Source organism: Brachyistius frenatus, unplaced genomic scaffold (genome assembly GCF_029030835.1).
Source record: "Brachyistius frenatus isolate BFR_SWC_R1_liver_20210118 unplaced genomic scaffold, ASM2903083v1 Contig_29, whole genome shotgun sequence".
NCBI classification, from domain to species: domain Eukaryota; kingdom Metazoa; phylum Chordata; class Actinopteri; family Embiotocidae; genus Brachyistius; species Brachyistius frenatus.
The window spans coordinates 2,028,669-2,042,245 of NW_027210628.1; the positions used below are offsets into that span (position 1 = coordinate 2,028,669).

A 13,577-nucleotide genomic window follows, 5' to 3' on the forward strand; every position below is an offset into this window, starting at 1 on the left:
TAAAACATATTCCATCCATTGGTGATAATTCATTCAGGAGTAATTTATTAAAAGTTTTGAACTGGACACACAATCAACAAAGCATCTATTTGCACTCATAAGAGAACAGTCAAGTGTAAATTTGATGAAAACATAAAATTTCTCTTGCTTTTATATCTTTTAAAAACGACAATCTGGTGGGTCTCTAAGTGTGTCATTCCGTGGATCAGCCCTTTTAGTGCCCTTTAACTTCACTTTAAGTCCCGCTTTATCTGATGGGTCTCTGTGTTTTTAAGTCCCTGTGTAGACACAACCTGTTTCCAGGTATCTGAGTTGTATTGTATCACAAGCAACACATCTGCAATCAAGCAGCAGTATAGACATTGACCCATGTATTCCACAGTTCTCCAGTATGCTGCATAAATACATCCAAAATCCTATTACCTCATAAAGTATTCGAGCCCAGTCTGGTCATATCAAAATATGCCATCAGCTTTTTATAAAAATCACTGAATCTCTGCACTCTTGCTGTCACAAAAACTCTTCTTTGTCTGAGACATAAAGCATTCGACCTTTGTAGACTCCACCGTCTAACATATCTCACTAATGCCCATCTGTGTGCATATCTTTCATGGCTTACCCAGGCACCGGCAGCCTCGCCAAATGATCAAGAAGAAACATTTACACCCGTCACAGTAAGGCCTTTTCCACCTGTTTGCCCAACAAAAGTAATCCTACTAGCACACAGACTTAATATCGAGTGCTTGTCATAAAAATAGTGTAAAAACAGCAGCCAAGGCACAAAATAAAAGTCCAGTGGAGCAAACCGTAATGAAAAACCTCGTCGAAAAATCATGCTGCCTGTTGCAATGATGTTCCAATGTAGAAAAAGAAAACAAAAACACACAAATATGGTTCAAGTTCGTATTTCTAGCAGAAGTACTATGTTGTTGTTGTTGTTGTTTTTTTATAAAAGGCATCATCCTGTCAGACATGGGGTCTATATGAGGATATGTTTTCTTTGTTCACCAGGGGGCGCCACATCTAAGATGTGAGCTCAAACATAACTGACTAAATCAAATACTGTCAGACAAAAATATAACTTTAGAACTGGTAAGGAGCTTCAGCAGAAGCATTTTGTAGTCTGTCACAGATTACAACATAAAAATTACCTGTTCAGTAATCATTCATAAAAATAGAATATAAAGTGGTTTATCAACAGATTTACTACAATCAGTGTTCTGAAGAGTCTATGTACAATCAGCCACATGTATGTGGATGTAAAGCTGTGGGGAGGTGAAGCACTGTTAAACTGTGGTTTTAGGTTAGTTTTTCTAAAATAGTTTGTATCATATTACATGACAGTTTGATTTAATATTAAAACATTTTGTTTTTCTTTTTGACCAAAAAAAAGAAAGAATGAACATGAATTAAGCACAGTTTCTGTCCTCAGTTATTTACAAACAAGTTATTATAATACAATGAAAAGAAAAAGCACAAATAAAACATTGCTGCACAAACTATGATTAAATATGAAAAAGATTTTTCAATCCCTTTGTTTTGCCATATTTATTTTTTTGTGGTATGAGTGACAGTAATGAAGACGTTTCTTCCTGGTTGTGAAGATCTACAATCATTGGTGCTTCTATGCCCTATTTTTTGAAGATAAGCAGGATGCAGACCTACCCTGATCTGAAGTCATCAGTGGACCGTGTCGGATGCACGCAAGCCGTATGTATGTATCACATGGTGGAAATGAGTTAATCCTCAGGAAGAGGAAGAGGAAGAGGAAAGACCTTTTTTTTTTTTTTTCCAGTGAGGCCCATTAGACGTGGAGGGGAGTCGCTCCACTATCTGGCTTTGGGCAGTCTGCTGTTTATGTTCCTCTGGTTGGTCAGGTTGTTCAGGACACAGTTATTAGCCAGCGATGCCAGTTTGGAGTTGATAGCACCCTTCTTTTTCTCCCAGCTGCACTCATCCCCATCCTCCTCAAGCTTCTCTTCCCCTTTCTCGTCATCATCCACCTCACTCTCCTCATCGCTGCGTTCATCCCGCTCAACCTGTGGACAGAAACAAAAGATTATGAGTGAGTTTGTACCCTGGTTTATGCTGATTTAACAATACACTCCTCTCACCTTGCCCAGGAACATAAACTTGTAGACCATGCGTAGGATGAGATAGGCCCAGAAGATGTGCAGCGCTTGTAGCACCAATAGTAAAGCATTGAAGAAATAATAACCGAAGAAAGGCTGGAAGAATTCGAGAGACACCACCAGGGTTGAGTGGACCACTCTGGAAAACAAAAACAGTTAGTCAGTTTTTGACACCGTCAATGCTCCAAACTCTACAGGCTCAACATCAGAGCTTAAGAGTTTAGCCTTATATGATATGTACTGTTACAGACAGTACATGCTGACAATTTACTAACGAAAAATCACTCTGTCAGCGCTCTCTGGTGGACAAACTATGTAATGCCATGGTTTCTCAATGACGTCAAATGACATATTTATCAGTCTAGCATTTACATAAAGGTCCATATTCCTGCAGACGGTCTTACCTGCCAGGAAACACCACCAGCCTTGTGACCAGGAAGACCACAGCAAAGATGACGAACAGCGTATCACACGTTCTCGTCCACACCGCGTAGTGAAACATCTTTGCAGACTTTCGGAAGAAAAAGAAAGATAATAGCCATTTTTAGTTTTTATTATTTGCAACAAAGAGTGAAGACATATAGAATATGTTGTCTTCACGTCATATTTAAAAAAAAGGGTTTTAAAAGACAAGGCTCAATGCTGAAAGCTTATGCTGAAAGAGACTTTTGATTTGTGGTAGCATTCAAAATGTTATTGGTATTCACTCAAGTGCCAAAATGATCAAATGAAACCTTTAATGGGACATTCAACTTTAACATTTAAAAAGACCATATTTGATGTTTGTCTTGCTGTCTAACCGGAAGATGAAATCCTAATCCGAGTAAATTGCTGGAAATAACACCCACATCATTGTCCCTTTATGACATTTATCAGAGGCCAGACTACACTCAGTCACGCCTGATGTCACATGACTGACTCGACATATTTCCTCCGGTCTAACATGATGCAGACAATCTTGATTGTCAGATGTTATCAGTGAAACGTGACACAGAGGAAAATAAGCCTAATAAAACTAAAAACAACAGAGCCATTGTCTCGCTGAGGGACCAGCAGTTAAAACTTTTACAGCAACAAAGGGTATTTCTATGTTTACCATAGACCATAATTTTTCATTTCATTTTTCACAAGTTTTTCTGTGTACAGCTCCGGTGTTGAGTCATGATGTGTTATCGTGGAGGGATAAGGACACTTTGGCAAATAATACACAATGGCCTTACTCAAGTCATGTTTCCCCTGATCTTAGCGCAATATGTTGGCATTTCAGAGTGCATGTGAGCAGGGAAAGTTCATTCAACACTGATTGTATCTTAATGGGTTTTTTTTCCTTTCGCTTTGCTCCACATCAGAAACAAGATCAGATCTGTGAAATGTCCCCATCATTGTTCCGCCACTCACAACAATGGAATAAAAGGAAGGAGGAAGATATTTTTTTTTACCTCAAGACGGAAGGAGGAAGATATTTTTTTTTACCTCAAGAAGGAAGTCAGAAGAGTCGTGAACCAGCATCACCAACGTGCCAACCCTCACATAGTTGGCACAATAGGAGAAACCGATGAGGAAAATTGTGGCGATATGATGAATTACTTGCTCCTTGAAATCCTGGAACACACACACAGACCACACAGTTTGAGGAAGACGTACGGTAGCATGAACAGTAGCGCCATCTGTGGTCTTATAAATCAGTTTTGTTCAAGAATTGGAAAAGAACATTTACACAGATTGTCATGTACGGAGCTCAAATATCAATGAACAGCGAATTGAAGCATCGTAAAAAACACGAAACCCCCTCAGTTTGTTTTCGTTGCATACTTAAGAAAAATGCCTACAAAAGTTGGCACACTGGCGAGCATTTCCTTTAAAACAGAAGTATGGAAATTAGATTAATTATAGTGAATATTTATTTGTAAAATTACAGCCTAGTAAAGAAAAATGTAACTGATTTAGAGCAAATTTAGATGTTCGTTGAACTCCTTTCTATAGGTTTGGGAAAAATCTGATTTTCTATTTCAAATTGAGTACATTTTAGAGTATGTAATGTCTTCCTGAATATTTTAAACCCCACAACACTCACAGAGAACATTAAATTATAATGTAATAGTAGATAATCCGGGGCGTAATCCGTATTAAGTATAATCGTGCAAGAGAAAAAGAACATTTGGATTACACTGTTAAAAAAAAAAAAAAAAAGAGCAAGTGGCTGTGTGATGACATTTAGCATTTGGTTTTGGCCATCTGACTAAAAGTTTAAGGCACAAAGTAAAAGTAAGTAACCATGTTAACAGGAGGCTGCTGAGGTTGTAACTGTATGCGTTGTTTTAATTTTGGATGGGAGGGGAGGGAGGTGTTTATCCCTGAAAGTCTCAGTCATACTCACTTTTCGCTTGACATCCACAGAAACACACAGAAGCAGGGACAAATAGAAGCCCATCTCCAAGGTGTAATACCAGTAATGAGCCTCGGCCACGGGCTGAAGAATGAGATGAAGAGAGTAACAAAAGTCAACATTTGCATTCAGTGGTATGTGGATAAAACAGGAGCAAACATCATGCTTGTCTGTGCAGTCCCAGAAAAGCATACTGTTGATGTAAGCGGAAGCATTTACAGGCAGCAAAGCTAAACCTCTATAAACGGACAGTTTTGCAAATAAAGTCTGTGTTGTTCAACTCTCTGCTGTTCAAGAGCTAAAAGGGTAGATTGACCTGATATTGCAGATTGACTTTGGTCCCTCCTGCGACTGTTTGCTGAGAAAGAGCTGGGGAGGGAGGGGAAGGGGGTGGAGGTAATGGGACCCCGAAAAGACCCCTTTGTCCAAAAAGTACCCAATATTCCACACTGCTGAGCATTTACAGCTTCACCTATTTGCACGGTGTGTGTGTGAAAAAGTATACAGTAGTAGTAAAGTTGTGCCAAAGTTTAGTGGTCATATAAAAACTCCCATTTAGAACGTATATGAACAAAACTCTCAACCTACTTTCAAAAAGACGAAGTGTTTTATTTAATGGAAGCCACGGTGTACTATGTGCAATAAAAACACTTGCAGAGGACACAACATTCAAAGTTTGCAGCGACACAATGGTAGGAAGTTGATCGAGGCATTTAACCTCTAAAAACACATCGTTTCTTCCTGTCAGCGGCCACAAGACCTCAGAAAAGGAAACAATGTCAGCAGCAGTGTTGCCTGCAGGAGCTGTAATCAGTCAAACTGCAGATACAGGGAGCTGCAACATTACTTTTTTTTTTCTTTTCTAGTGTTTTCTTTTCAGGACCATGACCCCATGAAGAAAGGCTGGCTTCCTGGGAGGAATGCCAACCTGCAGGCACACCTCACTGTTATCAACGCAGCCGAGATGTTAGCTTTCAAACTCAGGGTAAAAAAAAAAAGACAAAATAAAAAGAAGAAGAAAAGTCTAGAAAGCTAAAAGTATTCAGGAAGTAAAGGAATGGAGATGAAGGTTAGTGGGTGGATGGAGTGTGCTCACCAATCAGCGTTATAAATCCAAAGTGTTATGCAGCCTAATTTTTTGCCACTTTTAGTGTTGCACATTGTTTTATTGTTTCGGTTTTGTAACTTCTAACCACAAGCTTTCAGCTATGTTCACCGAGTGGTCACATTTATGCAAATATTATACTCACCGTAATTTCTTGTCAGTAATATGCTTATTACACGTTCAAAGGGACAATGTGAGCTTTTAAAAAGGCTTCTTTTGTACAGTTAAAATTCAAGGATATTCAATTTACATAAACACAAGCAGAGAAAACCAACCAGTTGTCAGACTTGAGAAGGTAAAACCACCAAGAATTTGAATTTTTTTTCTTGATAAATTACCTGTTCAATTAATTGATTATCAAAATTAGGTTTTAATTGGCAGTTGATTGACCAATCAATTAATATACTTATCATTGTAACACTATTTTAGAAAATTAACGAACAGAAAACTTTAATTTACACAACATATATACAAATCACACCATCTCCTGCTCACCTGTATGGGATAACCCCTCCAACACTCTCGGTGATCCCAGAACCATGGAGTCTAAAACGTCAAGGAAACAGTTCACATGAGTCTTCACATTAAATGAGTCCTATCTGAACATGAACCTCAAACAAACAGAGGGCCATTCAAGAAACATCTACCTCTAAATAACTACTTTAAAACACACAAAACATGAATAAATCTAACAATAAATGAAACATCATCCCATTGATATAATTACACATTGTATAAATTGTATGCAAGTGTAATTCACTACAAGTACACGAGTATCTGTTAAAAAGAAAAAAAAAGTGTTCAACACACTTACATTGATTAAAGAGGCGAGCCCTGCTATGAATGCTACAAGGTAGAACACAAACCGCCAGCTGCACAGATAAAAATAAACACCATTTGTCAGAGGCTGTGGTCCAAATCAAATTAGCAAATTAGCAGGAAATAGAAGAAAGAGACAAAAAGCTGAATGATACATATGATATCTGTTCAGCAGGAGTGTATGAATGAAAATAAAAACATGCTTCACATTTAGGTTTCAACATAGATGGTGACATAAAATCAATAAAACTATATTGAGCACTCTGTGATGTGTAATCTGTACCAGGCTTTTTGCACATTGGAGGCAAAATAAGCAGCAGAAAGAGTTTAAAAGTTAACAGAGGCTTACTTCTTGTAAGAGGATATCAGCAACCCAGGGGGAGCACACAGTTTGCTTTGCATACATCAGTGACTTTCCGGTAGCTGAGAGCATTTTTGCCAAAGATCAAATCTGTTTTAGAGACAAGACTCACGAGGCCTCGCAGAACTTTTTGGTGCTACTGGGTCGGTCCTGGTTCCGTCTGTGTTTAAACCAGGTCTGGGTCTTTCTGTGGGAGATGCCGCACTGCTTCGCCAAGCTCACTACTTCACTCTGAATACACACAAACACAGATACATAATGGAAAAGTATTTTTTTTATAGACTATACAGCAAACTGCTTCCCCAAAGTCTGCAATATTTCAAATGTGATGTGTCAATCTGCGTGACAGTCGTGTTACTGCTTCATTACAGCAAAATTGTACAAGGTGCATAGTTGTCCTGTCAACATGGATAAATGATAAATGTGCCTAATCTAACCATTTGTTCCCTGCCGATGAGTGTGTAACAAGACTACTGTGAGTCTGGAGCTCCCTGACCCCTCTCTCTGCACCCTGATACTTTACACAGAGTTACGTTACTGTTGAAAAGGTCCTTGTGCTGGGTGAAACTTAATTACATGGTTAAAGGTGTGCTGTTCTGAGTGAGAGCAAACAACAACACATGCATCTTTTTATCTGTAGCCCCCTATTTCTGTTGTATTTAATGTGACACTGTTAAAGGTGTAACATTTTTCTCTGACTTTGCTTTGCAAATGCAGTACAAGCACCTTTAAATACATTAAATCTATACTTCGTCTGGTTCATTGCGTGTTTGAGGCCTGATATTTACACTATACAACAACAAAGTCATCAGCTGCTGCTTGTCCAGGCCACATGGAAATGAAAGGTTTGAAAATTAGTCTGGGCACAGAATGAAAGCATACAGCACATGCACATGAACACATGCTTGCACATACGCAGACACATAACCAAGTAGTGCATATGAATTAGTGCATTTTCATTTGATTTGTCAAGTTATCTCTTGTTATACAACAATTACATTGTTCTTGTGCTACTTTTGATGGAGTGGTGAATTTAGATTTTAATAAATGGATTCACAGGAGCAAAAGCTGATGATAAAAGGTGGTAATGACTATTGAGGTGAATAGACAGCATGGGGGAACTTTTTAAAGGAAGGAACACTTTTTTCTTATAGACAGAGAACTTACCTACCAAAAGACATTTAATAAAAGTCTGGTTTCATGACTATTTTTTGCACATTTGCAAAACGTACACCACTTAGTGTGACACATGAGTTGTAGGTGAATCTCTCTGGGGACTTTCTTGTTTCGAGGCAGCTGACAACTCATCCAAATGGCAAACAATAATGCTTTTTCACCCATGCTGCAACCACACCCAAAACACATTAACATGCCTTTTTACATCTATCATCTAATTTTCCTTAGTTATGTTTGCAAACGTATGGAGACCTCTACGTTGCTGCATTAGTGGCTTATGCATTTCGCTTCAATGTTGCTGACTATTACAAATGTGCTGAGCATTATGAGTGGGAGGCTCGTAGTGAGAACTACCGTTCTAATTTGCATCTGCCCTGCAGCGTATCTGTGGAGACATGCAATAATTTGACATCGAGACCTCCTGTCAGACACAGTTTTATCTCCTCCTGTAGTTACCAAGGTGTAGGTTTGTGGCAGGGACACAGTGACAACGAGGATAGAGAAAGACTACGTTCACTTGTTTATAGAAAATAAAACATTGTGATGAAACTAGTTGTTTTTGGTTATAAATTTAATCTTAGAAAAATCAGATATGCTGAGTAACCTGAAATATTATCAGTACACTAACACTACTGATAGTCAAGTCAACTAATATTAACATCTCTTTCTTATTGCTCTATGGGGTAATGTGTGAAGTCCATGTGGATTCCCATATGAAAACTTTTACACTTTTCCCCATGCTATCATGCTGCATCATGTGCCATATATGTAATCAACTCATGGGTTTTTATTCTCTAAGGCTCAATCTTGTATTTTCATATGCTTGTTTATGATGACTCTGTAATATCTGTCCAGGAACTGCAGATGAAAAACATCCTTTTACATTTACAGCGATGCTTTTACACTGTCCCTGCTGCCTGCACCAGTAAATACATTGTTTTGCACCATTACTAAATACAGCACTATCAGTTTTTTGTGTTGTGTTTTAGGAGAATATCAAGTGTAAATCAGGAAGAACAGAGACACAAACTTGTGATGGCTGCCGACTGTTTTGCTTGTAGAAGGCCTCCAGCTTTGGGACAGAAGGTGCTCGAATCTGGATCCGATCCTTCACACCTAAGTATTTGCTTAGTGGAGCAGCGATGAGCCTGAGAGGACAGAAAGAACGACAGAAGAGGAAGAAAACATTCATTTTCTGCTGCAACTTCAATCCTTGCTGTGCAACATACTGGATTAATGACTGGATAATTCAAGCAGGATTAACGTGAGACGTCATCAACAGCTGTCCAATGTGATCCTAACACTGTACACAGTACAGTACAGTACAGTGTGGCAACAAGATCGCTCATTATGCAGCTCCTGACAGCCTGTAGAGCCGCTCCCATGGGTGTATTGTGATATTTGGCCAGACAGTCTTTGTCATTAGCTGATATGGCATCAAGAGACACTTGATATGTGTGTGTGTGTGTCACACAGAAGGAGATAGAATAGAAGGACAATGTGACTGTATAAGTACTAAAGAGATGTTTTGATAAATGCATGTGTGTGTGCGCGTGTGTGTGTGTGTATGTGTGTGCACGTGCATAATTACATGTGTGTAACTCTATCTCGGAGATAATAATCCTGGAAGTGGGCATAGAGATCAGAAAGAATGAGAAGGTCAGCGCAGCTTAATACAGAGACACACATGGGGTCTGGTTACAGTAACCTCTAACACGCACACAGAAACACACACAGACCCATACCTCAATGTATGAAACAGCTGCGGTCTAAGATAATCAAATGAAGACACACCTTTTTCACCTGACTGTCCTCTCCTTAAACACAGAAACTGCTGTCCACCACAACAACTGAGAACACACAAATGCCCGCCAAGACGTCACGCACAGGTGCATGCTGGTATTCAGCATATGTTATCATCCTGTCACCCCTGACTACTGATAATACATGTTACTACTCTGCTAATAAATACCTGATGAAGATGAAATAATGGTGCTGATCTTACGCAGCTGTCGCCGAGCAAGTTCATGCAGTTTTTCAGCATAAGTACAGAAAATAAAGTAGCTGATAAGAGTGTGCAAAAACAAACTTCTGTCTCTGCATCTTGTCTCCGTCATTCTCAGTTCTTGTCCTGTTACCAGTAGAACTAGTTAAGTGTACAGGCAGGTTGACTGTGAGGCTGCTTTTACCAGCTGCCTTGTTTTCAAGCATCAACTTACTGTTGTGCATTTCTGAACTTGAAGAAAACTTCAAAAACACATTTATTTTCCTGCCCATTGACAATCTACATGATCCAGTGCTCTTGAACTGTGACGTCTCAGTATTAAACAATTGATTCTACCAATGAAAACACAGCAGAAAGACACTATCTCACATTTTATGGAAACATTATATGACTTCAAACAGACAACACAACCATTTTCTTTAATACATCACTGCCTTGTGTTGCCTCATTTTTTAATTTGTTTGTCGTACCTGATTACAAGTCCGCCAGGTCTTGGTTTCTGGACTTGACAGTTTAGTTTGATGTAGTTGGTTTCTGTAACTATTCCTAATTTTCATGGATTCTGAAATTTTCTTGTTGCTTAAGATATAATTTTATGACTGCATGAGATTCATAATGTTGATGATTCATCATTTTGTATATGGTACAATGATGCAGAAAAGAAGTAAAGTGTGCACAGAAAATATTCTGTGAACAAATTATCACATACATCCTCAAGATGGACAGTGAACCCTTGACAGTGATTATATTTATTGTTGATTCATTTGTAAATCATCTGAAAACAGTAACAAGTATCCATCACATCATCCTCGAGTCCAAGGTGACTTCATCATGTCTTGTTTTGCCAAACAAACAGTCCGAAAAGCCAAAAACCTTTAATTTATTGTCATGTAAAACCGAGCAAGGCAGAAAATTATTCATTTGAGAACATGGAAGTATCACATTTTTTAAATTTGCTTTAAAAATGACTAATGCCGCATCAGCTTCAAATGTAGTTGCACTAATTGATTACAGTATTTGGTCTCTAATGTCAAATGTTTAATGCTGCTCAGTGCTTCAAAAGAGGAACAAAATACGCTTCTTTTTCTAAAACATTTAAAAAAACTAATATTTTCAGGAATGCCTGCCATATTACATGAAGATAAGATCAAATTCCCTGTTGTAAGCACAGAAGTGTTTTGACCTTTTCTAAGAAATCTTTGGTTGCATCAGCATAATTCTCATAACAAGCACGTCTGGGAATTTACATTAAATCATTAAAGTCTTAAACTCAACAGCACCCAGTGGTTACTAAATCTCTCTGAGGGGTTGCAGAAGCCGTTATTTTTGTATGGTAACTGTTAAAGTGAATTAGCACAGCATGAGTAGCCATTCAACATTAGAAAGTTCACTTCAGCCCGTTAACTGTAGTTTACTATAAGCCTAAATCAGCAACAAAGGGACCACCCTCATCATCGCCATCACAGTTATTATCCTCATTTTTCTCAGACACATGCACCACACTTTTATAAGGCTCGACCCAGCCGATCCCTGTGGGAAGAGAAAGGCCTTTCACACAGTCAGCAGCTAAAACTGTCTACTCACGATACCTGCCTCTCGATGCATGTCAGATCTACCCCCTCCATATACAGAGGGCACTTAGTAGAGATAGAGGGTGAAGGTAGACATTATCCGGAGCAACACAAGCAGCTTAGCAGGACGCAAACAACCGAGACAGGCTGCCAGCATGACCACAGCAAGTCAGACAGAAAATTACCTTCACCTGCAAACAGAATATCAGAATGAACTGTTTCCTTCAATTTATCACAATCGATGTATTAAATATCATTCAAGATTACAGTTGCAGGTCCACCACTAAGAGTAAAAACGTACTCCTCCACTGAGTCGAGCAAATGTCAAAGCAAGTTACTGGAATGACAACAAAGAAAATAATTATCTTGCTTCTGAGATTTTATTTTCTGGCTGTTAAGGCCTCACCTCTCAAAGACATATCTGAAGGCTATAAATGCGAAGGCCAGTGGCAAGGTGCAGATGAGATCCCTGGGAAGAGGAAAGTGGCCCTCGTCTTCCTCCATTTCAATGTCCTGCCAACGGATCCCAGGAGGGAGCCAGTACTCCTCCTGCCACAGCCACTCATTTAACAGGGTCTCCATCCTGAGGAGAGGAGAGTAGAGGAATGGATCAGGAAGAGGGAGAGGAGAGGAGATTAGAGGAGAGGAGAGAAGAGGAGGAAAACAGTGTTTGAGTGTTTGCTGGGTTCCCACACAGTCCTGACTTACTAAAACATTGATGCCTTATTCATATTTGTGCCAAACAGCTGCTGAGGCCCTCAAGATTTGAAATTAAAAGACAAACATCTTGCATGTTCGAACATGACAGTGATCACAATGAGCAAGTTTAGGGTGTATTGTGCACCACACAAGAGTTGTGACTATTGATCATTTTTATGATCAATTAATGATATATTAATTTTAGCGCAGTGGTAATAACAAACAGTGTATTGTAACAATACATAACATCATACAAATCAATAAGAACAAATCGGCCTTGATCCAAGTAAGAGTATCTGCATGTGTTCCGAAAAAACCTGAGCCCATGCATGTTTCACATCTTATCAAACTGCACGCATATAAACTGTGGTTCGGGTTTAAGGGTCACACTGATGGGCATATTGATCAAGCTGTAGCGGCACAGCACGAGTGTATACAGTAGGCTCTGTCAAAGCTTCACGGAGCTAGCTGACAGCACATTTACAGCGCAGTGCTGCGGAGGCACACTATTTCTCTACAGACACAAATACATCACTTTACATGTTAAAAAACGCAACATATTATTAATAATAATCCAATGAAGAGTGGCTGCGCACAGGAAGAAAGCCCACCGCTCACATCCCGCTACAGCCGAACAGGCTCGAGCTGAACAGCTCCATCAACGATCAGCTTACCTTTTTCATCAAATGTATTTTCCTTATATATCTAATTATCCTGAGAAATGACTCGCTGCAGAACACACAACAGAATCCCACAACAGAATACAAATGTCACTGCGCTTACCTGTCCGCGCTCCTGTGATGGGGATGGGAAGCATGCAGCGACAAATGGGAGAGGTGGAGCGTCTTTGACGCACCCTGCTCCTGCTGAGGGCGGAGAGAGGCGCTGCTGTCATCATCACCATGATCATCTCATTGGGCTTTATGTCACCCTGCATGAGATGAGCAAATGATCGTCATTTCTTACCAGCCAAAACATGTTCAATGAACAAATAATCATGATGATACGTTTCACAACGCTGTAAATAACAAATAATAGACATCTTATTGTTTACAGCAAAAAGGCAAAAAAAAAACTCTTTTTGGATTATTAGTTCAGTTTCATTTGTTTCAAGACTTTTCTCGTCACTATAAACAGCAGTGAACATTTAGTTTGAAAATCAAACTAGAATTTGGCTACCGCCTCTGGTTGTCTGCCTCCATTAACCCGTCAAGTTTCAGTTTACATCCATATCTGTCCAGACTCATAATATATGTAGTGAAGACAGTTAAGGAATCCTTATGTGTTCACATACTTGACCAAGAAAGCTGACTGACAGTATAG

At 39.2% G+C, this 13,577-nt stretch overlaps 1 protein-coding gene across 1 annotated transcript; it reads right to left on the minus strand.

Moving 5' to 3' along the window:
- Positions 1-28: 28 nt before the first annotated feature.
- LOC138621225 (ceramide synthase 2-like) lies at positions 29-13,100 on the minus strand. Its single transcript, XM_069699111.1, has 11 exons — positions 13,038-13,100; positions 11,962-12,138; positions 9,010-9,127; positions 6,916-7,034; positions 6,438-6,495; positions 6,119-6,169; positions 4,510-4,602; positions 3,606-3,734; positions 2,537-2,643; positions 2,115-2,271; positions 29-2,039 (listed from the first exon to the last, which is right to left on the minus strand). Exons 2-11 carry the CDS (start codon positions 12,135-12,137, stop codon positions 1,830-1,832), a joined length of 1,218 nt encoding a protein of 405 aa, XP_069555212.1. The 5' UTR covers position 12,138; positions 13,038-13,100; the 3' UTR covers positions 29-1,829.
- Between the last annotated feature and the right edge of the window lie 477 nt (positions 13,101-13,577).